Below are 27,350 nucleotides of genomic sequence, written 5' to 3'. Positions count from 1 at the left end.
CGATCCTATCACTGCAGCTGCTTTAATCCACATCTTAAACATCTTAAGTGTGTGTGTGTGTGTGTGTGTGTGTGTTACATTTTACATTTTTTTTTTACATTTTAGTCATTTAGCAGACGCTCTTATCCAGAGCGACTTACAGTAGTGAATGCATAGATTTCATAGATTTTTTTTTCTGTGCTGGCCCCCCGTGGGAATCGAACCCACAACCCTGGTGTTGCAAACACCATGCTCTACCAACTGAGCTACAGGGAAGGTGTTGTGTGAATAAAGCACTGATCCATGAGATAAAGGAAGATGACAGGTTGACTGTGACCTTAGAGGCCATGTCATCAATACTGTGTCGGGGGAGAAAATGTCACAGGTCTTTCTCCAACACTGACTACAGACAATCAATCATTCGAGATACGCCTCTGTCTGTTTATCCATCTGCAGAAAGGAGTGGAAGTATGGAGGGATGGATTGATGGAGGGTTGAAGGGATAGATTGAAGCCATTACATAAATGATTGGAAGGAAAAATAATTATATATATATATATATATATATATATATATATATATATAGATAGATAGATAGATAGATAGATAGATAGATAGATAGATAGATAGATAGATAGATAGATAGATAGATAGATAGATAGATAGATAGATAGATAGATAGATAGATAGATAGATAGATAGATAGATAGATAGATAGATAGATAGATAGAGTGATTGACAGAGTGATAGAGTGATGGATAAAGGGATAGATTGAAGCCATTACATAAGTGATTGGGAAGAAAGAGAGAACGATGTAGGGGCGGAGGGATAGAGGTATGGATGGATGGATAAAGGGATAGATTGAAGCCATTACAAAAAGGACTGAGGAAAATCTGAAGGATAGAGGGATGGAATGCTTCAACTGAAGAAAGGACAAGCTGCTTTGCTTTGGTTCTCCCAAAGGATTTATTTTCCACATTTAAGATTAAAGAAAATGAAAAAATCCATATAAAGCTGTCCTTGGAGGTCGGAACAATGAAAACGGGGCTAAATCATAATCTGACTGTTTAACCTAATATGGACTGTAGGGTCCTCTATAGTGTCTCTGACTGGACTTCAACCAGGGTCCTCTATAGTGTCTCTGTCTGGACTTCAACCAGGGTCCTCTGTAACATCTCTGACTGGACTTCAACCAGGGTCCTCTATAGTGTCTCTGACTGGACTTCAAACAGGGTCCTCTATCGTGTGTCTGTCTGGACTTCAACCAGGGTCCTCTATAATGTCTCTGACTGGACTTCAACCAGGGACCTCTATAATGTCTCTCTGGACATCAACCAGGGTCCTCTATAGTGTCTCTGACTGGACTTCAACCAGAGTCCTCTATAATGTCTCTGTCTGGACTTCAACCAGGGTCCTCTATAGTGTCTCTGTCTGGACTACAACCAGGGTCCTCTATAATGTCTCTGTCTGGACTTCAACCAGGGTCCTCTATAGTGTCTCTGTCTGGACTACAACCAGGGTCCTCTATAATGTCTCTGACTGGACTTCAACCAGGGACCTCTATAATGTCTCTGACTGGACTTCAACCAGCGTCCTCTATAATGTCTGTCTGGACTTTAACCAGGGTTCTCTATAATGTCTCTGACTGGACTTCAACCAGGGGCCTCTATAATGTCTCTGACTGGACATCAACCAGGGTCCTCTATAATGTCTCTGTCCGGACTTCAACCAGGGTCCTCTATAATGTCTCTGTCTGGACTTCAACCAGAATCCTCTATAATGTCTGTCTGGACTTCAACCAGGGTCCTCTATAATGTCTCTGACTGGACTTCAACCAGGGTCCTCTATAATGTCTCTGTCTGGACTTCAACCAGGGTCCTCTATAGTGTCTCTGACTGGACTTCAACCAGGGTCCTCTAAAGTGTCTCTGTCTGGACCTTAACCAGGGTCCACTATAGTGTCTCTGACTGGACTTCAACCAGGGGCCTCTATAGTGTCTCCGACTGGACTTCAACCAGGGTCCTCTATAATGTCACTGACTGGACTTCAACCAGGGTCCTCTACAGTGTGTCTGTCTGGACCTCAACCAGGGTCCTCTATAGTGTCTCTGTCTGGACTTCAACCAGGGTCCTCTATAATGTCTCTGACTGGACTTCAACCAGGGTCCTCTATAGTGTCTCTGTCTGGACTTCAACCAGGGACCTCTATAATGTCTCTGAGTGGACTTCAACCAGGGTCCTCTATAGTGTGTCTGTCTGGACTTCAACCAGGGTCCTCTATAATGTCTCTGTCTGGACATCAACCAGGGTCCTCTATAGTGTCTCTGACTGGACTTCAACCAGGGTCCTGTATAATGTGTCTGTCTGGACTTCAACCAGGGTCCTCTATAGTGTCTCTGTCTGGACTTCAACCAGGGTCCTCTATAATGTCTCTGTCTGGACATCAACCAGGGTCCTCTATAGTGTCTCTGACTGGACTTCAACCAGGTTCCTCTATAGTGTCTCTGTCTGGACTTCAACCAGGGTCTTCTGTAACATCTCTGACTGGACTTCAACCAGGGTCCTCTATAGTGTCTCCGACTGGACTTCAACCAGGGTCCTCTATAATGTCTCTGAATGGACTTCAACCAGGGTCCTCTACAGTGTGTCTGTCTGGACCTCAACCAGGGTCCTCTATAGTGTCTCTGTCTGGACTTCAACCAGGGTCCTCTATAGTGTCTCTGTCTGGACTTCAACCAGGGTCCTCTATAATGTCTCTGTCTGGACATCAACCAGGGTCCTCTTTAGTGTCTCTGACTAGACTTCAACCAGAGTCGTCTATAATGTGTCTGTCTGGACTTCAACCAGGGTCCTCTATAATGTCTCTGACGGGACTTCAACCAGGGTCCTCTATAATGTCTGTCTGGACATCAACCAGGGTCCTCTATAGTGTCTCTGTCTGGACTTCAACCAGGGTCCTCTGTAACATCTCTGACTGGACTTCAACCAGGGTCCTCTTTAGTGTCTCTGACTGGACTTCAAACAGGGTCCTCTATAGTGTGTCTGTCTGGACTTCAACCAGGGTCCTCTATAATGTCTCTGACTGGACTTCAACCAGGGACCTCTATAGTGTCTCTGTCAGGACTTCAACCAGGGTCCTCTATAATGTCTGTCTGGACTTCAAACAGGGTCCTCTATAGTATCTCTGGCTGATCTTCAACCAGCGTCCTCTATAGTGTCTCTGACTGGACTTCAAACCAGGGTCCTCTATAGTGTCTCTGACTGGACCTCAGACAGGGTCCTCTAAAGTATCTCTGTCTGGACCTTAACCAGGGTCCACTATAGTGTCTCTCACTGGACTTCAACCAGGGTCCTCTACAGTGTCTCTGACTGGACTTCAACCAGGGTCCTCTATAATGTCTCTGACTGGACTTCAACCAGGGACCTCTATAATGTCTCTGACTGGACTTCAACCAGGGTCCTCTATAGTGTCTCTGTCTGGACTTCAACCAGGGTCCTCTGTAACGTCTCTGACTGGACTTCAAACAGGGTCCTCTATAGTGTCTCTGTCTGGACTTCAACCAGGGTCCTCTATAGTGTCTCTGACAACTTCAACCAGGGTCCTCTATAGTGTCTCTGACTGGACTTCAACCAGGGTCCTCTATAGTGTCTCTGTCTGGACTTCAACCAGGGTCCTCTGTAACATCTCTGACTGGACTTCAACCAGGGTCCTCTATAGTGTCTCTGACTGGACTTCAAACAGGGTCCTCTATCGTGTGTCTGTCTGGACTTCAACCAGGGTCCTCTATAATGTCTCTGACTGGACTTCAACCAGGGACCTCTATAGTGTCTCTCTGGACATCAACCAGGGTCCTCTATAGTGTCTCTGACTGGACTTCAACCAGAGTCCTCTATAATGTCTCTGTCTGGACTTCAACCAGGGTCCTCTATAGTGTCTCTGTCTGGACTACAACCAGGGTCCTCTATAATGTCTCTGTCTGGACTTCAACCAGGGTCCTCTATAGTGTCTCTGTCTGGACTACAACCAGGGTCCTCTATAATATCTGGACTTCAAACAGGGTCGTCTATAGTGTCTCTGGCTGATCTTCAACCAGCGTCCTCTATAGTGTCTCTGACTGGACTTCAACCAGGGTCCTCTATAGTGTCTCTGACTGGACCTCAGACAGGGTCCTCTATAGTGTCTCTGTCTGGACTACAACCAGGGTCCTCTATAATGTCTCTGTCTGGACTTCAACCAGGGTCCTCTATAGTGTCTCTGTCTGGACTACAACCAGGGTCCTCTATAATATCTGGACTTCAAACAGGGTCGTCTATAGTGTCTCTGGCTGATCTTCAACCAGCGTCCTCTATAGTGTCTCTGACTGGACTTCAACCAGGGTCCTCTACAGTGTCTCTGACTGGACTTCAACCAGGGTCCTCTATAATGTCTCTGACTGGACTTCATCCAGGGACCTCTATAATGTCTCTGACTGGACTTCAACCAGGGTCCTCTATAGTGTCTCTGTCTGGACTTCAACCAGGGTCCTCTGTAACGTCTCTGACTGGACTTCAACCATGGTCCTCTATAGTGTCTCTGTCTGGACTTCAACCATTGTCCTCTATAGTGTCTCTGACAACTTCAACCAGGGTCCTCTATAGTGTCTCTGACTGGACTTCAACCAGGGTCCTCTGTAACATCTCTGACTGGACTTCAACCAGGGTCCTCTATAGTGTCTCTGACTGGACTTCAACCAGAGTCCTCTATAATGTCTCTGTCTGGACTTCAACCAGGGTCCTCTATAGTGTCTCTGTCTGGACTACAACCAGGGTCCTCTATAATGTCTCTGTCTGGACTTCAACCAGGGTCCTCTATAGTGTCTCTGTCTGGACTACAACCAGGGTCCTCTATAATGTCTCTGACTGGACTTCAACCAGGGACCTCTATAATGTCTCTGACTGGACTTCAACCAGCGTCCTCTATAATGTCTGTCTGGACTTTAACCAGGGTTCTCTATAATGTCTCTGACTGGACTTCAACCAGGGGCCTCTATAGTGTCTCTGACTGGACTTCAACCAGGGTCCTCTATAGTGTCTCTGACTGGACTTCAACCAGGGTCCTCTAAAGTGTCTCTGTCTGGACCTTAACCAGGGTCCACTATAGTGTCTCTGACTGGACTTCAACCAGGGGCCTCTATAGTGTCTCCGACTGGACTTCAACCAGGGTCCTCTATAATGTCTCTGACTGGACTTCAACCAGGGTCCTCTACAGTGTGTCTGTCTGGACCTCAACCAGGGTCCTCTATAGTGTCTCTGTCTGGACTTCAACCAGTGTCCTCTATAATGTCTCTGACTGGACTTCAACCAGTGTCCTCTATAGTGTCTCTGTCTGGACTTCAACCAGGGACCTCTATAATGTCTCTGAGTGGACTTCAACCAGGGTCCTCTATAGTGTGTCTGTCTGGACTTCAACCAGGGTCCTCTATAATGTCTCTGTCTGGACATCAACCAGTGTCCTCTATAGTGTCTCTGACTGGACTTCAACCAGGGTCCTCTATAATGTGTCTGTCTTGACTTCAACCAGGGTCCTCTATAGTGTCTCTGTCTGGACTTCAACCAGGGTCCTCTATAATGTCTCTGTCTGGACATCAACCAGGGTCCTCTATAGTGTCTCTGACTGGACTTCAACCAGGGTCCTCTATAGTGTCTCTGTCTGGACTTCAACCAGGGTCCTCTATAATGTCTGTCTGGACTTCAAACAGGGTCCTCTATAGTGTCTCTGGCTGATCTTCAACCAGGGTCCTCTATAGTGTCTCTGACTGGACTTCAACCAGGGTCCCCTATAGTGTCTCTGTCTGGACTTCAACCAGGGTCCAGACACTATAGTGTCTCTGACTGGACTTCAACCAGGGTCCTCTATAATGTCTCTGTCTGGACTTCAACCAGGGTCCTCTATAGTGTCTCTATCTGGACTTCAACCAGGGTCCTCTATAATGTCTCTGTCTGGACTTCAACCAGGGTCCTCTATAATGTCTCTGACTGGACTTCAACCAGGGTCCTCTATAGTGTCTCTATCTGGACTTCAACCAGGGCCCTCTATATTGTCTCTATCTGGACTTCAAACAGGGTCCTCTATAATGTCTTTGACTGGAATTCAACCAGGGTCCTCTATAGTGTCTCTTTCTGGACTTCAACCAGGGTCCTCTGTAACGTCTCTGACTGGACTTCAACCAGGGTCCCCTATAGTGTCTCTGTCTGGACTTCAACCAGGGTCCTCTATAGTGTCTCTGACTGGACTACAACCAGGGACCTCTATAATGTCTCTGTCTGGACTTCAACCAGGGTCCTCTATAGTGTCTCTGTCTGGACTACAACCAGGGTCCTCTATAATGTCTCTGACTGGACTTCAACCAGGGTCCTCTATAATGTCTCTGACTGGACTTCAACCAGCGTCCTCTATAATGTCTGTCTGGACTTCAACCAGGGTCCTCTATAATGTCTCTGACTGGACTTCAACCAGGGTGCTCTATAGTGTCTCTGACTGGACTTCAATCAGGGTCCTCTATAGTGTCTCTGACTGGACTTCAACCAGGGTCCTCTAAAGTGTCTCTGTCTGGACCTTAACCAGGGTCCACTATAGTGTCTCTGACTGGACTTCAACCAGGGTCCTCTATAGTGTCTCTGACTGGACTTCAACCAGCGTCCTCTATAATGTCTGTCTGGACTTCAACCAGGGTCCTCTATAATGTCTCTGACTGGACTTCAACCAGGGTCCTCTATAGTGTCTCTGACTGGACTTCAACCAGGGTCCTCTATAATGTCTCTGTCCGGACTTCAACCAGGGTCCTCTATAATGTCTCTGACTGGACTTCAACCAGGGTCCTCTATAATGTCTGTCTGGACTTCAACCAGGGTCCTCTATAATGTCTCTGACTGGACTTCAACCAGGGGCCTCTATAGTGTCTCTGACTGGACTCCAACCAGGGTCCTCTATAATGTCTCTGTCCGGACTTCAACCAGGGTCCTCTATAATGTCTCTGTCTGGACTTCAACCAGGATCCTCTATAATGTCTGTTTGGACTTCAACCAGGGTCCTCTATAATGTCTCTGACTGGACTTCAACCAGGTGCCTCTATAATGTCTCTGTCTGGACTTCAACCAGGGTCCTCTGTAGTGTCTCTGACTGGACTTCAACCAGGGTCCTCTAAAGTGTCTCTGTCTGGACCTTAACCAGGGTCCACTATAGTGTCTCTGACTGGACTTCAACCAGGGTCCTCTATAGTGTCTCCGACTGGACTTCAACCAGGGTCCTCTATAATGTCTCTGACTGGACTTCAACCAGGGTCCTCTACAGTGTGTCTGTCTGGACCTCAACCAGGGTCCTCTATAGTGTCTCTGTCTGGACTTCAACCAGGGTACTCTATAATGTCTCTGACTGGACTTCAACCAGGGTCCTCTATAGTGTCTCTGTCTGGACTTCAACCAGGGTCCTCTATAATGTCTCTGAGTGGACTTCAACCAGGGTCCTCTATAGTGTGTCTGTCTGGACTTCAACCAGGGTCCTCTATAATGTCTCTGTCTGGACATCAACCAGGGTCCTCTATAGTGTCTCTGACTGGACTTCAACCAGGGTCCTCTATAATGTGTCTGTCTGGACTTCAACCAGGGTCCTCTATAGTGTCTCTGTCTGGACTTCAACCAGGGTCCTCTATAATGTCTCTGTCTGGACATCAACCAGGGTCCTCTATAATGTCTCTAACTGGACTTCTACCAGGGTCCATATAGTGTCTCTGTCTGGACTTCAACCAGGGTCCTCTATAGTGTCTCTGACTGGACTTCAACCAGGGACCTCTATAATGTCTCTCTGGACATCAACCAGGGTCCTCTATAGTGTCTCTGACTGGACTTCAACCAGAGTCCTCTATAATGTCTCTGTCTGGACTTCAACCAGGGTCCTCTATAGTGTCTCTGTCTGGACTACAACCAGGGTCCTCTATAATGTCTCTGTCTGGACTTCAACCAGGGTCCTCTATAGTGTCTCTGTCTGGACTACAACCAGGGTCCTCTATAATGTCTCTGACTGGACTTCAACCAGGGTCCTCTATAATGTCTCTGACTGGACTTCAACCAGCGTCCTCTATAATGTCTGTCTGGACTTTAACCAGGGTTCTCTATAATGTCTCTGACTGGACTTCAACCAGGGCCTCTATAGTTTCTCTGACTGGACTTCAACCAGGGTCCTCTATAATGTCTCTGTCTGGACATCAACCAGGGTCCTCTTTAGTGTCTCTGACTGGACTTCAACCAGAGTCGTCTATAATGTGTCTGTCTGGACTTCAACCAGGGTCCTCTATAATGTCTCTGACGGGACATCAACCAGGGTCCTCTATAATGTCTGTCTGGACATCAACCAGGGTCCTCTATAGTGTCTCTGACTGGACTTCAACCAGGGTCCTCTATAGTGTCTCTGTCTGGACTTCAAAAAGGGTCTTCTGTAACATCTCTGACTGGACTTCAACCAGGTTCCTCTATAGTGTCTCTGACTGGACTTCAAACAGGGTCCTCTATAGTGTGTCTGTCTGGACTTCAACCAGGGTCCTCTATAATGTCTCTGACTGGACTTCAACCAGGGACCTCTATAGTGTCTCTGTCTGGACTTCAACCAGGGTCCTCTATAATGTCTGTCTGGACTTCAAACAGGGTCCTCTATAGTGTCTCTGGCTGATCTTCAACCAGCGTCCTCTATAGTGTCTCTGACTGGACTTCAACCAGGGTCCTCTATAGTGTCTCTGACTGGACCTCAAACAGGGTCCTCTAAAGTATCTCTGTCTGGATCTTAACCAGGGTCCACTATAGTGTCTCTCACTGGACTTCAACCAGGGTCCTCTACAGTGTCTCTGTCTGGACTTCAACCAGGGTCCTCTATAATGTCTCTGACTGGACTTCAACCAGGGACCTCTATAATGTCTCTCTGGACATCAACCAGGGTCCTCTATAGTGTCTCTGACTGGACTTCAACCAGAGTCCTCTATAATGTCTCTGTCTGGACTTCAACCAGGGTCCTCTATAGTGTCTCTGTCTGGACTACAACCAGGGTCCTCTATAATGTCTCTGTCTGGACTTCAACCAGGGTCCTCTATAGTTTCTCTGTCTGGACTACAACCAGGGTCCTCTATAATGTCTCTGACTGGACTTCAACCAGGGTCCTCTATAATGTCTCTGACTGGACTTCAACCAGCGTCCTCTATAATGTCTGTCTGGACTTTAACCAGGGTTCTCTATAATGTCTCTGACTGGACTTCAACCAGGGGCCTCTATAGTGTCTCTGACTGGACTTCAACCAGGGTCCTCTATAATGTCTCTGTCCGGACGTCAACCAGGGTCCTCTATAATGTCTCTGACTGGACATCAACCAGGGTCCTCTACAGTGTGTCTGTCTGAACCTCAACCAGGGTCCTCTATAGTGTCTCTGACTGGACTTCAACCAGGGTCCTCTATAATGTGTCTGTCTGGACTTCAACCAGGGTCCTCTATAGTGTCTCTGTCTGGACTTCAACCAGGGTCCTCTATAATGTCTCTGTCTGGACATCAACCAGGGTCCTCTGTAGTGTCTCTGACTGGACTTCAACCAGAGTCGTCTATAATGTGTCTGTCTGGACTTCAACCATGGTCCTCTATAATGTCTCTGACGGGACTTCAACCAGGGTCCTCTATAATGTCTGTCTGGACATCAACCAGGGTCCTCTATAGTGTCTCTGACTGGACTTCAACCAGGGTCCTCTATAGTGTCTCTGTCTGGACTTCAACCAGGGTCTTCTGTAACATCTCTGACTGGACTTCAACCAGGTTCCTCTATAGTGTCTCTGACTGGACTTCAAACAGGGTCATCTATAGTGTGTCTGTCTGGACTACAACCAGGGTCCTCTATAATGTCTCTGTCTGGACTTCAACCAGGGTCCTCTATAGTTTCTCTGTCTGGACTACAACCAGGGTCCTCTATAATGTCTCTGACTGGACTTCAACCAGGGTCCTCTATAATGTCTCTGACTGGACTTCAACCAGCGTCCTCTATAATGTCTGTCTGGACTTTAACCAGGGTTCTCTATAATGTCTCTGACTGGACTTCAACCAGGGGACTCTATAGTGTCTCTGACTGGACTTCAACCAGGGCCCTCTATAATGTCTCTGTCCGGACTTCAACCAGGGTCCTTTATAATGTCTCTGTCTGGACTTCAACCAGGGTCCTCTATAGTGTCTCTGACTGGACTTCAACCAGGGTCCTCTAAAGTGTCTCTGTCTGGACCTTAACCAGGGTCCACTATAGTGTCTCTGACTGGACTTCAACCAGGGGCCTCTATAGTGTCTACGACTGGACTTCAACCAGGGTCCTCTATAATGTCTCTGACTGGACATCAACCAGGGTCCTCTACAGTGTGTCTGTCTGAACCTCAACCAGGGTCCTCTATAGTGTCTCTGACTGGACTTCAACCAGGGTCCTCTATAATGTCTCTGACTGGACTTCAACCAGGGGCCTCTATAGTGTCTCTGTCTGGACTTCAACCAGGGTCCTCTATAATGTCTCTGAGTGGACTTCAACCAGGGTCCTCTATAGTGTGTCTGTCTGGACTTCAACCAGGGTCCTCTATAATGTCTCTGTCTGGACATCAACCATGGTCCTCTATAGTGTCTCTGACTGGACTTCAACCAGGGTCCTCTATAATGTGTCTGTCTGGACTTCAACCAGGGTCCTCTATAGTGTCTCTGTCTGGACTTCAACCAGGGCCCTCTATAATGTCTCTGTCTGGACATCAACCAGGGTCCTCTGTAGTGTCTCTGACTGGACTTCAACCAGAGTCGTCTATAATGTGTCTGTCTGGACTTCAACCAGGGTCCTCTATAGTGTCTCTGTCTGGACTTCAACCAGGGTCCTCTATAGTGTCTCTGACTGGACTTCAACCAGGGTCCTCTATAATGTCTCTCTGGACATCAACCAGGGTCCTCTATAGTGTCAGTGACTGGACTTCAACCAGGGTCCTCTATAATGTCTCTCTGGACATCAACCAGGGTCCTCTATAGTGTCTCTGACTGGACTTCAACCAGTGTCCTCTATAATGTCTCTGACTGGACTTCAACCAGGGTCCTCTATAATGTCTCTGTATGGACTTCAACCAGGGTCCTCTATAATGTCTCTGTCTGGACTTCAACCAGGGTCCTCTATAATGTCTCTCTGGACTTCAACCAGGGTCCTCTATAGTGTCTCTGTCTGGACTTCAACCAGGGTCCTCTTCAATATATGTCTGGACTTCAACCAGGGTCCTCTATAGTGTCTCTGTCTGATCTTCAACCAGGGTCCTCTATAGTGTCTCTGACTGGACTTCAACCAGGGTCCTCTATAATGTCTCTCTGGACATCAACCAGGGTCCTCTATAGTGTCAGTGACTGGACTTCAACCAGGGTCCTCTATAATGTCTCTCTGGACATCAACCAGGGTCCTCTATAGTGTCTCTGACTGGACTTCAACCAGGGTCCTCTATAATGTCTCTGACTGGACTTCAACCAGGGTCCTCTATAATGTCTCTGTATGGACTTCAACCAGGGTCCTCTATAATGTCTCTGTCTGGACTTCAACCAGGGTCCTCTATAATGTCTCTCTGGACTTCAACCAGGGTCCTCTATAGTGTCTCTGTCTGGACTTCAACCAGGGTCCTCTTCAATATATGTCTGGACTTCAACCAGGGTCCTCTATAGTGTCTCTGTCTGATCTTCAACCAGGGTCCTCTATAGTGTCTCTGACTAGACTTCAACCAGGGTCCTCTATAATGTCTGTCTGGACTTCAACCAGGGTCCTCTATAATGTCTCTGACTGGATTTCAACCAGGGACCTCTATAATGTCTCTGACTGGACTTCAACCAGGGTCCTCTATAATGTCTCTGACTGGACTTCAACCAGGGTCCTCTATAGTGTCTCTGTCTGGACTTCAACCAGGGTCCTCTATAGTGTCTCTGACTGGACTTCAACCAGGGTCCTCTATAATGTGTCTGTCTGGACTTCAACCAGGGTCCTCTATAGTGTCTCTGTCTGGACTTCAACCAGGGTCCTCTATAATGTCTCTGTCTGGACATCAACCAGGGTCCTCTGTAGTGTCTCTGACTGGACTTCAACCAGAGTCGTCTATAATGTGTCTGTCTGGACTTCAACCATGGTCCTATATAATGTCTCTGACGGGACTTTAACCAGGGTCCTCTATAATGTCTGTCTGGACATCAACCAGGGTCCTCTATAGTGTCTCTGACTGGACTTCAACCAGGGTCCTCTATAGTGTCTCTGTCTGGACTTCAACCAGGGTCTTCTGTAACATCTCTGACTGGACTTCAACCAGGGTCCTCTATAGTGTCTCTGAGTGGACTTCAAACAGGGTCATCTATAGTGTGTCTGTCTGGACTTCAACCAGGGTCCTCTATAATGTCTCTGACTGGACTTCAACCAGGGACCTCTATAGTGTCTCTGTCTGGACTTCAACCAGGGTCCTCTATAATGTCTGTCTGGACTTCAAACAGGGTCCTCTATAGTGTCTCTGGCTGATCTTCAACCAGGGTCCTCTACAGTGTCTCTGACTGGACTTCAACCAGGGTCCTCTATAGTGTCTCTGACTGGACCTCAGACAGGGTCCTCTAAAGTATCTCTGTCTGGACCTTAACCAGGGTCCACTATAGTGTCTCTCACTGGACTTCAACCAGGGTCCTCTATAGTGTCTCTGACTGGACTTCAACCAGTGTCCTCTATAATGTCTCTGACTGGACTTCAACCAGGGACCTCTATAATGTCTCTGACTGGACTTCAACCAGGGTCCTCTATAGTGTCTCTGTCTGGACTTCAAACAGGGTCCTCTATCGTGTGTCTGTCTGGACTTCAACCAGGGCCCTCTATAATGTCTCTGACTGGACTTCAACCAGGGACCTCTATAGTGTCTCTGTCTGGACTTCAAACAGGGTCCTCTATCGTGTGTCTGTCTGGACTTCAACCAGGGTCCTCTATAATGTCTCTGTCTGGACTTCAACCAGGGTCCTCTATAATGTCTGTCTGGACTTCAACCAGGGTCCTCTATAATGTCTCTGACTGGACTTCAACCAGGGTCCTCTATAATGTCTCTGTCTGGACTTCAACCAGGGTCCTCTATAGTGTCTCTGACTGGACTTCAACCAGGGTCCTCTAAAGTGTCTCTGTCTGGACCTTAACCAGGGTCCACTATAGTGTCTCTGACTGGACTTCAACCAGGGGCCTCTATAGTGTCTCCGACTGGACTTCAACCAGGGTCCTCTATAATGTCTCTGACTGGACATCAACCAGGGTCCTCTACAGTGTGTCTGTCTGAACCTCAACCAGGGTCCTCTATAGTGTCTCTGACTGGACTTCAACCAGGGTCCTCTATAATGTGTCTGTCTGGACTTCAACCAGGGTCCTCTATAGTGTCTCTGTCTGGACTTCAACCAGGGTCCTCTATAATGTCTCTGTCTGGACATCAACCAGGGTCCTCTGTAGTGTCTCTGACTGGACTTCAACCAGAGTCGTCTATAATGTGTCTGTCTGGACTTCAACCATGGTCCTCTATAATGTCTCTGACGGGACTTCAACCAGGGTCCTCTATAATGTCTGTCTGGACATCAACCAGGGTCCTCTATAGTGTCTCTGACTGGACTTCAACCAGGGTCCTCTATAGTGTCTCTGTCTGGACTTCAACCAGGGTCTTCTGTAACATCTCTGACTGGACTTCAACCAGGTTCCTCTATAGTGTCTCTGACTGGACTTCAAACAGGGTCATCTATAGTGTGTCTGTCTGGACTACAACCAGGGTCCTCTATAATGTCTCTGACTGGACTTCAACCAGGGTCCTCTATAATGTCTCTGACTGGACTTCAACCAGCGTCCTCTATAATGTCTGTCTGGACTTTAACCAGGGTTCTCTATAATGTCTCTGACTGGACTTCAACCAGGGGACTCTATAGTGTCTCTGACTGGACTTCAACCAGGGTCCTCTATAATGTCTCTGTCCGGACTTCAACCAGGGTCCTTTATAATGTCTCTGTCTGGACTTCAACCAGGGTCCTCTATAGTGTCTCTGACTGGACTTCAACCAGGGTCCTCTAAAGTGTCTCTGTCTGGACCTTAACCAGGGTCCACTATAGTGTCTCTGACTGGACTTCAACCAGGGGCCTCTATAGTGTCTACGACTGGACTTCAACCAGGGTCCTCTATAATGTCTCTGACTGGACATCAACCAGGGTCCTCTACAGTGTGTCTGTCTGAACCTCAACCAGGGTCCTCTATAGTGTCTCTGACTGGACTTCAACCAGGGTCCTCTATAATGTCTCTGACTGGACTTCAACCAGGGGCCTCTATAGTGTCTCTGTCTGGACTTCAACCAGGGTCCTCTATAATGTCTCTGAGTGGACTTCAACCAGGGTCCTCTATAGTGTGTCTGTCTGGACTTCAACCAGGGTCCTCTATAATGTCTCTGTCTGGACATCAACCATGGTCCTCTATAGTGTCTCTGACTGGACTTCAACCAGGGTCCTCTATAATGTGTCTGTCTGGACTTCAACCAGGGTCCTCTATAGTGTCTCTGTCTGGACTTCAACCAGGGCCCTCTATAATGTCTCTGTCTGGACATCAACCAGGGTCCTCTGTAGTGTCTCTGACTGGACTTCAACCAGAGTCATCTATAATGTGTCTGTCTGGACTTCAACCAGGGTCCTCTATAGTGTCTCTGTCTGGACTTCAACCAGGGTCCTCTATAGTGTCTCTGACTGGACTTCAACCAGGGTCCTCTATAATGTCTCTCTGGACATCAACCAGGGTCCTCTATAGTGTCAGTGACTGGACTTCAACCAGGGTCCTCTATAATGTCTCTCTGGACATCAAGCAGGGTCCTCTATAGTGTCTCTGACTGGACTTCAACCAGTGTCCTCTATAATGTCTCTGACTGGACTTCAACCAGGGTCCTCTATAATGTCTCTGTATGGACTTCAACCAGGGTCCTCTATAATGTCTCTGTCTGGACTTCAACCAGGGTCCTCTATAATGTCTCTCTGGACTTCAACCAGGGTCCTCTATAGTGTCTCTGTCTGGACTTCAACCAGGGTCCTCTTCAATATATGTCTGGACTTCAACCAGGGTCCTCTATAGTGTCTCTGTCTGATCTTCAACCAGGGTCCTCTATAGTGTCTCTGACTGGACTTCAACCAGGGTCCTCTATAATGTCTCTCTGGACATCAACCAGGGTCCTCTATAGTGTCAGTGACTGGACTTCAACCAGGGTCCTCTATAATGTCTCTCTGGACATCAACCAGGGTCCTCTATAGTGTCTCTGACTGGACTTCAACCAGGGTCCTCTATAATGTCTCTGACTGGACTTCAACCAGGGTCCTCTATAATGTCTCTGTATGGACTTCAACCAGGGTCCTCTATAATGTCTCTGTCTGGACTTCAACCAGGGTCCTCTATAATGTCTCTCTGGACTTCAACCAGGGTCCTCTATAGTGTCTCTGTCTGGACTTCAACCAGGGTCCTCTTCAATATATGTCTGGACTTCAACCAGGGTCCTCTATAGTGTCTCTGTCTGATCTTCAACCAGGGTCCTCTATAGTGTCTCTGACTAGACTTCAACCAGGGTCCTCTATAATGTCTGTCTGGACTTCAACCAGGGTCCTCTATAATGTCTCTGACTGGATTTCAACCAGGGACCTCTATAATGTCTCTGACTGGACTTCAACCAGGGTCCTCTATAATGTCTCTGACTGGACTTCAACCAGGGTCCTCTATAGTGTCTCTGTCTGGACTTCAACCAGGGTCCTCTATAGTGTCTCTGACTGGACTTCAACCAGGGTCCTCTATAATGTGTCTGTCTGGACTTCAACCAGGGTCCTCTATAGTGTCTCTGTCTGGACTTCAACCAGGGTCCTCTATAATGTCTCTGTCTGGACATCAACCAGGGTCCTCTGTAGTGTCTCTGACTGGACTTCAACCAGAGTCGTCTATAATGTGTCTGTCTGGACTTCAACCATGGTCCTATATAATGTCTCTGACGGGACTTTAACCAGGGTCCTCTATAATGTCTGTCTGGACATCAACCAGGGTCCTCTATAGTGTCTCTGACTGGACTTCAACCAGGGTCCTCTATAGTGTCTCTGTCTGGACTTCAACCAGGGTCTTCTGTAACATCTCTGACTGGACTTCAACCAGGGTCCTCTATAGTGTCTCTGAGTGGACTTCAAACAGGGTCATCTATAGTGTGTCTGTCTGGACTTCAACCAGGGTCCTCTATAATGTCTCTGACTGGACTTCAACCAGGGACCTCTATAGTGTCTCTGTCTGGACTTCAACCAGGGTCCTCTATAATGTCTGTCTGGACTTCAAACAGGGTCCTCTATAGTGTCTCTGGCTGATCTTCAACCAGGGTCCTCTACAGTGTCTCTGACTGGACTTCAACCAGGGTCCTCTATAGTGTCTCTGACTGGACCTCAGACAGGGTCCTCTAAAGTATCTCTGTCTGGACCTTAACCAGGGTCCACTATAGTGTCTCTCACTGGACTTCAACCAGGGTCCTCTATAGTGTCTCTGACTGGACTTCAACCAGTGTCCTCTATAATGTCTCTGACTGGACTTCAACCAGGGACCTCTATAATGTCTCTGACTGGACTTCAACCAGGGTCCTCTATAGTGTCTCTGTCTGGACTTCAAACAGGGTCCTCTATCGTGTGTCTGTCTGGACTTCAACCAGGGTCCTCTATAATGTCTCTGACTGGACTTCAACCAGGGACCTCTATAGTGTCTCTGTCTGGACTTCAAACAGGGTCCTCTATCGTGTGTCTGTCTGGACTTCAACCAGGGTCCTCTATAATGTCTCTGTCTGGACTTCAACCAGGGTCCTCTATAATGTCTGTCTGGACTTCAACCAGGGTCCTCTATAATGTCTCTGACTGGACTTCAACCAGGGTCCTCTATAATGTCTCTGTCTGGACTTCAACCAGGGTCCTCTATAGTGTCTCTGACTGGACTTCAACCAGGGTCCTCTAAAGTGTCTCTGTCTGGACCTTAACCAGGGTCCACTATAGTGTCTCTGACTGGACTTCAACCAGGGGCCTCTATAGTGTCTCCGACTGGACTTCAACCAGGGTCCTCTATAATGTCTCTGACTGGACATCAACCAGGGTCCTCTACAGTGTGTCTGTCTGAACCTCAACCAGGGTCCTCTATAGTGTCTCTGACTGGACTTCAACCAGGGTCCTCTATAATGTGTCTGTCTGGACTTCAACCAGGGTCCTCTATAGTGTCTCTGTCTGGACTTCAACCAGGGTCCTCTATAGTGTCTCTGACTGGACTTCAAACAGGGTCCTCTATAATGTGTCTGTCTGGACTTCAACCAGGGTCCTCTATAGTGTCTCTGTCTGGACTTCAACCAGGGTCCTCTATAGTGTCTCTGACTGGACTTCAACCAGAGTCGTCTATAATGTGTCTGTCTGGACTTCAACCATGGTCCTCTATAATGTCTCTGACGGGACTTCAACCAGGGTCCTCTATAATGTCTGTCTGGACATCAACCAGGGTCCTCTATAGTGTCTCTGACTGGACTTCAACCAGGGTCCTCTATAGTGTCTCTGTCTGGACTTCAACCAGGGTCTTCTGTAACATCTCTGACTGGACTTCAACCAGGTTCCTCTATAGTGTCTCTGACTGGACTTCAAACAGGGTCATCTATAGTGTGTCTGTCTGGACTACAACCAGGGTCCTCTATAATGTCTCTGTCTGGACTTCAACCAGGGTCCTCTATAGTTTCTCTGTCTGGACTACAACCAGGGTCCTCTATAATGTCTCTGACTGGACTTCAACCAGGGTCCTCTATAATGTCTCTGACTGGACTTCAACCAGCGTCCTCTATAATGTCTGTCTGGACTTTAACCAGGGTTCTCTATAATGTCTCTGACTGGACTTCAACCAGGGGACTCTATAGTGTCTCTGACTGGACTTCAACCAGGGTCCTCTATAATGTCTCTGTCCGGACTTCAACCAGGGTCCTTTATAATGTCTCTGTCTGGACTTCAACCAGGGTCCTCTATAGTGTCTCTGACTGGACTTCAACCAGGGTCCTCTAAAGTGTCTCTGTCTGGACCTTAACCAGGGTCCACTATAGTGTCTCTGACTGGACTTCAACCAGGGGCCTCTATAGTGTCTACGACTGGACTTCAACCAGGGTCCTCTATAATGTCTCTGACTGGACATCAACCAGGGTCCTCTACAGTGTGTCTGTCTGAACCTCAACCAGGGTCCTCTATAGTGTCTCTGACTGGACTTCAACCAGGGTCCTCTATAATGTCTCTGACTGGACTTCAACCAGGGGCCTCTATAGTGTCTCTGTCTGGACTTCAACCAGGGTCCTCTATAATGTCTCTGAGTGGACTTCAACCAGGGTCCTCTATAGTGTGTCTGTCTGGACTTCAACCAGGGTCCTCTATAATGTCTCTGTCTGGACATCAACCATGGTCCTCTATAGTGTCTCTGACTGGACTTCAACCAGGGTCCTCTATAATGTGTCTGTCTGGACTTCAACCAGGGTCCTCTATAGTGTCTCTGTCTGGACTTCAACCAGGGCCCTCTATAATGTCTCTGTCTGGACATCAACCAGGGTCCTCTGTAGTGTCTCTGACTGGACTTCAACCAGAGTCGTCTATAATGTGTCTGTCTGGACTTCAACCAGGGTCCTCTATAGTGTCTCTGTCTGGACTTCAACCAGGGTCCTCTATAGTGTCTCTGACTGGACTTCAACCAGGGTCCTCTATAATGTCTCTCTGGACATCAACCAGGGTCCTCTATAGTGTCAGTGACTGGACTTCAACCAGGGTCCTCTATAATGTCTCTCTGGACATCAACCAGGGTCCTCTATAGTGTCTCTGACTGGACTTCAACCAGTGTCCTCTATAATGTCTCTGACTGGACTTCAACCAGGGTCCTCTATAATGTCTCTGTATGGACTTCAACCAGGGTCCTCTATAATGTCTCTGTCTGGACTTCAACCAGGGTCCTCTATAATGTCTCTCTGGACTTCAACCAGGGTCCTCTATAGTGTCTCTGTCTGGACTTCAACCAGGGTCCTCTTCAATATATGTCTGGACTTCAACCAGGGTCCTCTATAGTGTCTCTGTCTGATCTTCAACCAGGGTCCTCTATAGTGTCTCTGACTAGACTTCAACCAGGGTCCTCTATAATGTCTGTCTGGACTTCAACCAGGGTCCTCTATAATGTCTCTGACTGGATTTCAACCAGGGACCTCTATAATGTCTCTGACTGGACTTCAACCAGGGTCCTCTATAATGTCTCTGACTGGACTTCAACCAGGGTCCTCTATAGTGTCTCTGTCTGGACTTCAACCAGGGTCCTCTATAGTGTCTCTGACTGGACTTCAACCAGGGTCCTCTATAATGTGTCTGTCTGGACTTCAACCAGGGTCCTCTATAGTGTCTCTGTCTGGACTTCAACCAGGGTCCTCTATAATGTCTCTGTCTGGACATCAACCAGGGTCCTCTGTAGTGTCTCTGACTGGACTTCAACCAGAGTCGTCTATAATGTGTCTGTCTGGACTTCAACCATGGTCCTATATAATGTCTCTGACGGGACTTTAACCAGGGTCCTCTATAATGTCTGTCTGGACATCAACCAGGGTCCTCTATAGTGTCTCTGACTGGACTTCAACCAGGGTCCTCTATAGTGTCTATGTCTGGACTTCAACCAGGGTCTTCTGTAACATCTCTGACTGGACTTCAACCAGGGTCCTCTATAGTGTCTCTGAGTGGACTTCAAACAGGGTCATCTATAGTGTGTCTGTCTGGACTTCAACCAGGGTCCTCTATAATGTCTCTGACTGGACTTCAACCAGGGACCTCTATAGTGTCTCTGTCTGGACTTCAACCAGGGTCCTCTATAATGTCTGTCTGGACTTCAAACAGGGTCCTCTATAGTGTCTCTGGCTGATCTTCAACCAGGGTCCTCTACAGTGTCTCTGACTGGACTTCAACCAGGGTCCTCTATAGTGTCTCTGACTGGACCTCAGACAGGGTCCTCTAAAGTATCTCTGTCTGGACCTTAACCAGGGTCCACTATAGTGTCTCTCACTGGACTTCAACCAGGGTCCTCTATAGTGTCTCTGACTGGACTTCAACCAGTGTCCTCTATAATGTCTCTGACTGGACTTCAACCAGGGACCTCTATAATGTCTCTGACTGGACTTCAACCAGGGTCCTCTATAGTGTCTCTGTCTGGACTTCAAACAGGGTCCTCTATCGTGTGTCTGTCTGGACTTCAACCAGGGTCCTCTATAATGTCTCTGACTGGACTTCAACCAGGGACCTCTATAGTGTCTCTGTCTGGACTTCAACCAGGGTCCTCTATAATGTCTGTCTGGACTTCAAACAGGGTCCTCTATAGTGTCTCTAACTGATCTTCAACCAGGGTCCTCTATAGTGTCTCTGACTGGACTTCAACCAGGGTCCTCTATAGTGTCTCTGACTGGACCTCAGACAGGGTCCTCTAAAGTATCTCTGTCTGGACCTTAACCAGGGTCCACTATAGTGTCTCTGACTGGACTTCAACCAGGGTCCTCTATAGTGTCTCTGACTGGACTTCAACCAGGGTCCTCTATAATGTCTCTGACTGGACTTCAACCAGGGACCTCGATAATGTCTCTAACTTGACTTCAACCAGGGTCCATATAGTGTCTCTGTCTGGACTTCAACCAGGGTCCTCTATAGTGTCTCTGACTGGACTTCAACCAGGGACCTCTATAATGTCTCTCTGGACATCAACAAGGGTCCTCTATAGTGTCTCTGACTGGACTTCAACCAGAGTCCTCTATAATGTCTCTGTCTGGACTTCAACCAGGGTCCTCTATAGTGTCTCTGTCTGGACTACAACCAGGGTCCTCTATAATGTCTCTGTCTGGACTTCAACCAGGGTCCTCTATAGTGTCTCTGTCTGGACTACAACCAGGGTCCTCTATAATGTCTCTGTCTGGACTTCAACCAGGGTCCTCTATAGTGTCTCTGTCTGGACTACAACCAGGGTCCTCTATAATGTCTCTGACTGGACTTCAACCAGGGTCCTCTATAATGTCTCTGACTGGACTTCAACCAGCGTCCTCTATAATGTCTGTCTGGACTTTAACCAGGGTTCTCTATAATGTCTCTGACTGGACTTCAACCAGGGGCCTCTATAATGTCTCTGACTGGACTTCAACCAGGGTCCTCTATAGTGTCTCTGACTGGACTTCAACCAGGGTCCTCTATAGTGTGTCTGTCTGGACTTCAACCAGGGTACTCTATAATGTCTCTGTCTGGACATCAACCAGGGTCCTCTATAGTGTCTCTGACTGGACTTCAACAAGGGTCCTCTATAATGTGTCTGTCTGGACTTCAACCAGGGTCCTCTATAGTGTCTCTGTCTGGACTTCAACCAGGGTCCTCTATAATGTCTCTGTCTGGACTTCAACCAGGGTCCTCTGTAGTGTCTCTGACTGGACTTCAACCAGAGTCCTCTATAATGTGTCTGTCTGGACTTCAACCAGGGTCCTCTATAATGTCTCTGACGGGACTTCAACCAGGGTCCTCTATAATGCCTGTCTGGACTTCAACCAGGGTCCTCTATAGTGTCTCTGTCTGGACTTCAACCAGGGTCCTCTGTAACATCTCTGACTGGACTTCAACCAGGGGCCTCTATAGTGTCTCTGACTGGACTTCAACCAGGGTCCTCTATACTGTCTCTGACTGGACTTCAACCAGGGCCCTCTATAATGTCTGTCTGGACTTCAACCAGGGTCCTCTATAATGTCTCTGACTGGATTTCAACCAGGGACCTCTATAATGTCTCTGACGGGACTTCAACCAGGGTCCTCTATAATGTCTGTCTGGACATCAACCAGGGTCCTCTATAGTGTCTCTGACTGGACTTCAACCAGGGTCCTCTATAGTGTCTCTGTCTGGACTTCAACCAGGGTCCTCTATAATGTCTGTCTGGACTTCAAACAGGGTCCTCTATAGTGTCTCTGGCTGATCTTCAACCAGGGTCCTCTACAGTGTCTCTGACTGTACTTCAACCAGGGTCCTCTATAGTGTCTCTGACTGGACCTCAGACAGGGTCCTCTAAAGTATCTCTGTCTGGACCTTAACCAGGGTCCACTATAGTGTCTCTCACTGGACTTCAACCAGGGTCCTCTATAGTGTCTCTGACTGGACTTCAACCAGTGTCCTCTATAATGTCTCTGACTGGACTTCAACCAGGGACCTCTATAATGTCTCTGACTGGACTTCAACCAGGTTCCTCTATAGTGTCTCTGTCTGGACTTCAAACAGGGTCCTCTATCGTGTGTCTGTCTGGACTTCAACCAGGGTCCTCTATAATGTCTCTGACTGGACTTCAACCAGGGACCTCTATAGTGTCTCTGTCTGGACTTCAACCAGGGTCCTCTATAATGTCTGTCTGGACTTCAAACAGGGTCCTCTATAGTGTCTCTAACTGATCTTCAACCAGGGTCCTCTATAGTGTCTCTGACTGGACTTCAACCAGGGTCCTCTGTAGTGTCTCTGACTGGACCTCAGACAGGGTCCTCTAAAGTATCTCTGTCTGGACCTTAACCAGGGTCCACTATAATGTCTCTGACTGGACTTCAACCAGGGTCCTCTATAGTGTCTCTGACTGGACTTCAACCAGGGTCCTCTATAATGTCTCTGACTGGACTTCAACCAGGGACCTCGATAATGTCTCTAACTTGACTTCAACCAGGGTCCATATAGTGTCTCTGTCTGGACTTCAACCAGGGTCCTCTATAGTGTCTCTGACTGGACTTCAACCAGGGACCATTATAATGTCTCTCTGGACATCAACAAGGGTCCTCTATAGTGTCTCTGACTGGACTTCAACCAGGGTCCTCTATAATGTCTCTGACTGGACTTCAACCAGCGTCCTCTATAATGTCTCGTCTGGACTTTAACCAGGGTTCTCTATAATGTCTCTGACTGGACTTCAACCAGGGGCCTCTATAGTGTCTATGACTGGACTTCAACCAGGGTCCTCTATAATGTCTCTGTCCGGACTTCAACCAGGGTCCTCTATAATGTCTCTGTCTGGACTTCAACCAGGGTCCTCTATAATGTCTGTCTGGACTTCAACCAGGGTCCTCTATAATGTCTCTGACTGGACTTCAACCAGGGTCCTCTATAGTGTCTCTGTCTGGACTTCAACCAGGGTCCTCTATAATGTCTGTCTGGACATCAACCAGGGTCCTCTATAGTGTCTCTGTCTGGACTTCAACCAGGGTCCTCTATAATGTCTGTCTGGACATCAACCAGGGTCCTCTATAATGTCTCTGACTGGACTTCAACCAGGGTCCTCTATAGTGTCTCTGACTGGACTTCAACCAGGGTCCTCTATAGTGTCTCTGACTGGACTACAACCAGGGACCTCTATAATGTCTCTGTCTGGACTTCAACCAGGGTCCTCTATAGTGTCTCTGTCTGGACTACAACCAGTGTCCTCTATAATGTCTCTGACTGGACTTCAACCAGTGTCCTCTATAATGTCTCTGACTGGACTTCAACCAGGGTCCTCTATAGTGTCTCTGACTGGACTTCAACCAGAGTCATCTATAGTGTCTCTGACTGGACTTCAACCAGGGTCCTCTAAAGTGTCTCTGTCTGGACCTTAACCAGGGTCCACTATGGTGTCTCTGACTGGACTTCAACCAGGGTCCTCTGTAGTGTGTCTGTCTGGACTTCAACCAGGGTACTCTATAATGTCTCTGTGTGGACATCAACCAGGGTCCTCTATAGTGTCTCTGACTGGACTTCAACCAGGGTCCTCTATAATGTGTCTGTCTGGACTTCAACCAGGGTCCTCTATAGTGTCTCTGTCTGGACTTCAACCAGGGTCCTCTATAAGTCTCTGTCTGGACTTCAACCAGGGTCCTCTGTAGTGTCTCTGACTGGACTTCAACCAGAGTCCTCTATAATGTGTCTGTCTGGACTTCAACCAGGGTCCTCTATAATGTCTCTGACGGGACTTCAACCAGGGTCCTCTATAATGTCTGTCTGGACTTCAACCAGGGTCCTCTATAGTGTCTCTGTCTGGACTTCAACCAGGGTCCTCTGTAACATCTCTGACTGGACTTCAACCAGGGGCCTCTATAGTGTCTCTGACTGGACTTCAAACAGGGTCCTCTATACTGTCTCTGACTGGACTTCAACCAGGGCCCTCTATAATGTCTGTCTGGACTTCAACCAGGGTCCTCTATAATGTCTCTGACTGGATTTCAACCAGGGACCTCTATAATGTCTCTGACTGGACTTCAACCAGGGTCCTCTATAATGTCTCTGACTGGACTTCAACCAGGGTCCTCTATAGTGTCTCTGACTGGACTTCAACCAGGGTCCTCTATAGTGTCTCTGTCTGGACTTCAACCAGGGTCCTCTATAATGTCTGTCAGGACATCAACCAGGGTCCTCTATAGTGTCTCTGACTGGACTTCAACCAGGGTCCTCTATAGTGTCTCTGACTGGACTACAACCAGGGACCTCTATAATGTCTCTGTCTGGACTTCAACCAGGGTCCTCTATAGTGTCTCTGTCTGGACTACAACCAGTGTCCTCTATAATGTCTCTGACTGGACTTCAACCAGGGTCTTCTATAATGTCTCTGACTGGACTTCAACCAGGGTCCTCTATAGTGTCTCTGACTGGACTTCAACCAGGGTCCTCTATAGTGTCTCTGACTGGACTTCAACCAGGGTCCTCTAAAGTGTCTCTGTCTGGACCTTAACCAGGGTCCACTATAGTGTCTCTGACTGGACTTCAACCAGGGTCCTCTATAGTGTGTCTGTCTGGACTTCAACCAGGGTACTCTATAATGTCTCTGTCTGGACATCAACCAGGGTCCTCTATAGTGTCTCTGACTGGACTTCAACCAGGGTCCTCTATAATGTGTCTGTCTGGACTTCAACCAGGGTCCTCTATAGTGTCTCTGTCTGGACTTCAACCAGGGTCCTCTATAATGTCTCTGTCTGGACATCAACCAGGGTCCTCTGTAGTGTCTCTGACTGGACTTCAACCAGAGTCCTCTATAATGTCTGTCTGGACTTCAAACAGGGTCCTCTATAGTGTCTCTGACTGATCTTCAACCAGGGTCCTCTATAGTGTCTCTGACTGGACTTCAACCAGGGTCCTCTATAGTGTCCCTGACTGGACTTCAACCAGGGTCCTCTATAGTGTCTCTGACTGGACTTCAACCAGAGTCCTCTATAATGTGTCTGTCTGGACTTCAACCAGGGTCCTCTATAGTGTCTCTGACTGGACTTCAACCAGGGTCCTCTATAATGTCTCCGTCTGGACTTCAACCAGGGTTCTCTATAATGTCTCTGACTGGACTTCAACCAGGGACCTCTATAGTGTCTCTATCTGGACTTCAACCAGGGTCCTCTATATTGTCTCTATCTGGACTTCAAACAGGGTCCTCTATAATGTCTTTGACTGGACTTCAACCAGGGTCCTCTATAGTGTCTCTTTCTGGACTTCAACCAGGGTCCTCTGTAACGTCTCTGACTGGACTTCAACCAGGGTCCCCTATAGTGTCTCTGTCTGGACTTCAACCAGGGTCCTCTACCTCGCAAGTACAAGTGTCCGCCCGCTTGACAAGTTAAAACCAGATTGAGCTATAGAAAATGATTCAATTCAATAGCACCATTGGCAACATATCAAGATAGCTGTGGAGTGAGTTTATGGCTGTTCTTACCTCCATTACATAATAGCACACAAATGGTTTCTAAGTCAAGATGTGTGTTGTATCTGTGTTCTGCATGGTGTATGAAGAGGACTGTGTCTTACCTGTGTTCTGCATGGTGTATGGAGAGGACTGTGTCTTTGCTGTGCTCTGCATGGTGTATGAAGAGGACTGTGTCTTACCTGTGCTCTGCATAGTGTATGGAGAGCAGGACTCCAGAGTTGAGTCTCTCCTGCTTCAGAGTGGCCAGCACAGTGTACTCTGTCTTGTCTCTCAGCTTCTGGAGCATCACCTCTGCTACATCCTCCTTCACCCTCACGTTCCTCCATGAGTCTGAGGAGAGAGAGAGAGAGAGAGAGAGAGAGAGAGAGAGAGAGAGAGAGAGAGAGAGAGAGAGAGAGATCTCTGAATCTTAGTGGTGTTGGCCACAATTTAACATCAAGCGCTGTAGTTCAAACAGGTGCTAATATTAGAGTTGATCTATAAATGCAACAGCTGTGGGTACTGGAGGAGAGAATTAGGACACACTGCATTATGTAATACAGGTTATCCAACAAAATATAGTACCAGTCAAAAGTTTGGACAAGCCTACTCATTCAAGGGTTTTTCTTTATTGTTTACTATTTTCTACAATGTAGAATAATAGTGAAGACATCAAAACAATGAAATAACACATATGGAATCATGTATTAACCAAAAAAGTGTTAAAACTTCTTCAGGATTGGTGGGTCCCCTGCGGGACGGTTGAGCTAATGTAGGCTAATCCGATTAGCATGAGGTTGTAAGTAACAACAACAAAATATCCAAGGACATAGACATATCTGATGTTGGCAGAAAGCTTAAATTCTTGTTAAACAAATCAAAATATATTTATATTTGAGATTCAAAAAAGTATTCACACTTTGCCTTGATGACAGCTTTGCACACTCTTGGCATTCTCTCAACCAGCTTCACCTGGAATACTTTTTCAACAGTCTTGAAGGAGTTCCCACATATGCTGAGCATTTGTTGGTTGCTTTTCCTTCACTCCGCGCTCCAACCCATCCCCAAACCATCTTAATTGGGTTGAGGTCGGGTGATTGTGGAGGCCAGGTCATCTGATGCAGCACTCCATAACTCTCCTTCTTGGTCAAATAGCCCTTACAAAGCCTGGAGGTGTGTTGGTTCATTGTCCTGTTGAAAACAAATGATAGTCCCACTAAGTGCAAACAAGTTGGGATGGTGTCTCACTGCAGAATGCTGTGGTAGCCATGCTGGTTAAGTGTGCCTTGAATTGATAAAATGAATCACTGACAGTGTCACCAGCTCCTCCCCCCCACCCCCCCACATTACACCTCCTCCTCCATGCTTCATGGTGGGTACCATACATGTGGAGATCATCCATTCACCTACTCTGCGTCTCACAAAGACACAGCGGTTGCAATCAAAACTCTCAAATTTGGACTCCTCAGACCAAAGGGCAGATTTCCACCGGTCTAATGTCCATTGGTCGTGTTTCTTGGCCCAAGCAAGTCTCTTCTTCTTATTGGTGCACTTTAGTAGTGGTTTCGTTGCATGAAGGACTGTTTTAAGCAGTCTCCTCT

General features: G+C 47.6%; 1 protein-coding gene across 1 annotated transcript in view; it reads right to left on the bottom strand.

Moving 5' to 3' along the window:
- Positions 1 to 27,350, bottom strand: part of nel (NEL protein) — a 174,985-nt gene that overhangs the window by 125,857 nt on the left and 21,778 nt on the right. Inside the window, exon 3 of the mRNA NM_001140146.1 lies at positions 25,950 to 26,100. Coding sequence (NP_001133618.1) covers positions 25,950 to 26,100 — 151 coding nt within the window. The remainder of the gene's footprint in view (positions 1 to 25,949; positions 26,101 to 27,350) is intronic.

This window comes from Salmo salar, chromosome 17, assembly GCF_965601325.2.
Source record: "Salmo salar chromosome 17, fSalSal1, whole genome shotgun sequence".
In the NCBI taxonomy this organism is placed as follows: domain Eukaryota; kingdom Metazoa; phylum Chordata; class Actinopteri; order Salmoniformes; family Salmonidae; genus Salmo; species Salmo salar.
The sequence above is the reverse complement of the archived record's forward strand: the minus strand, read 5'-3'. Positions and strand labels throughout refer to the sequence as shown.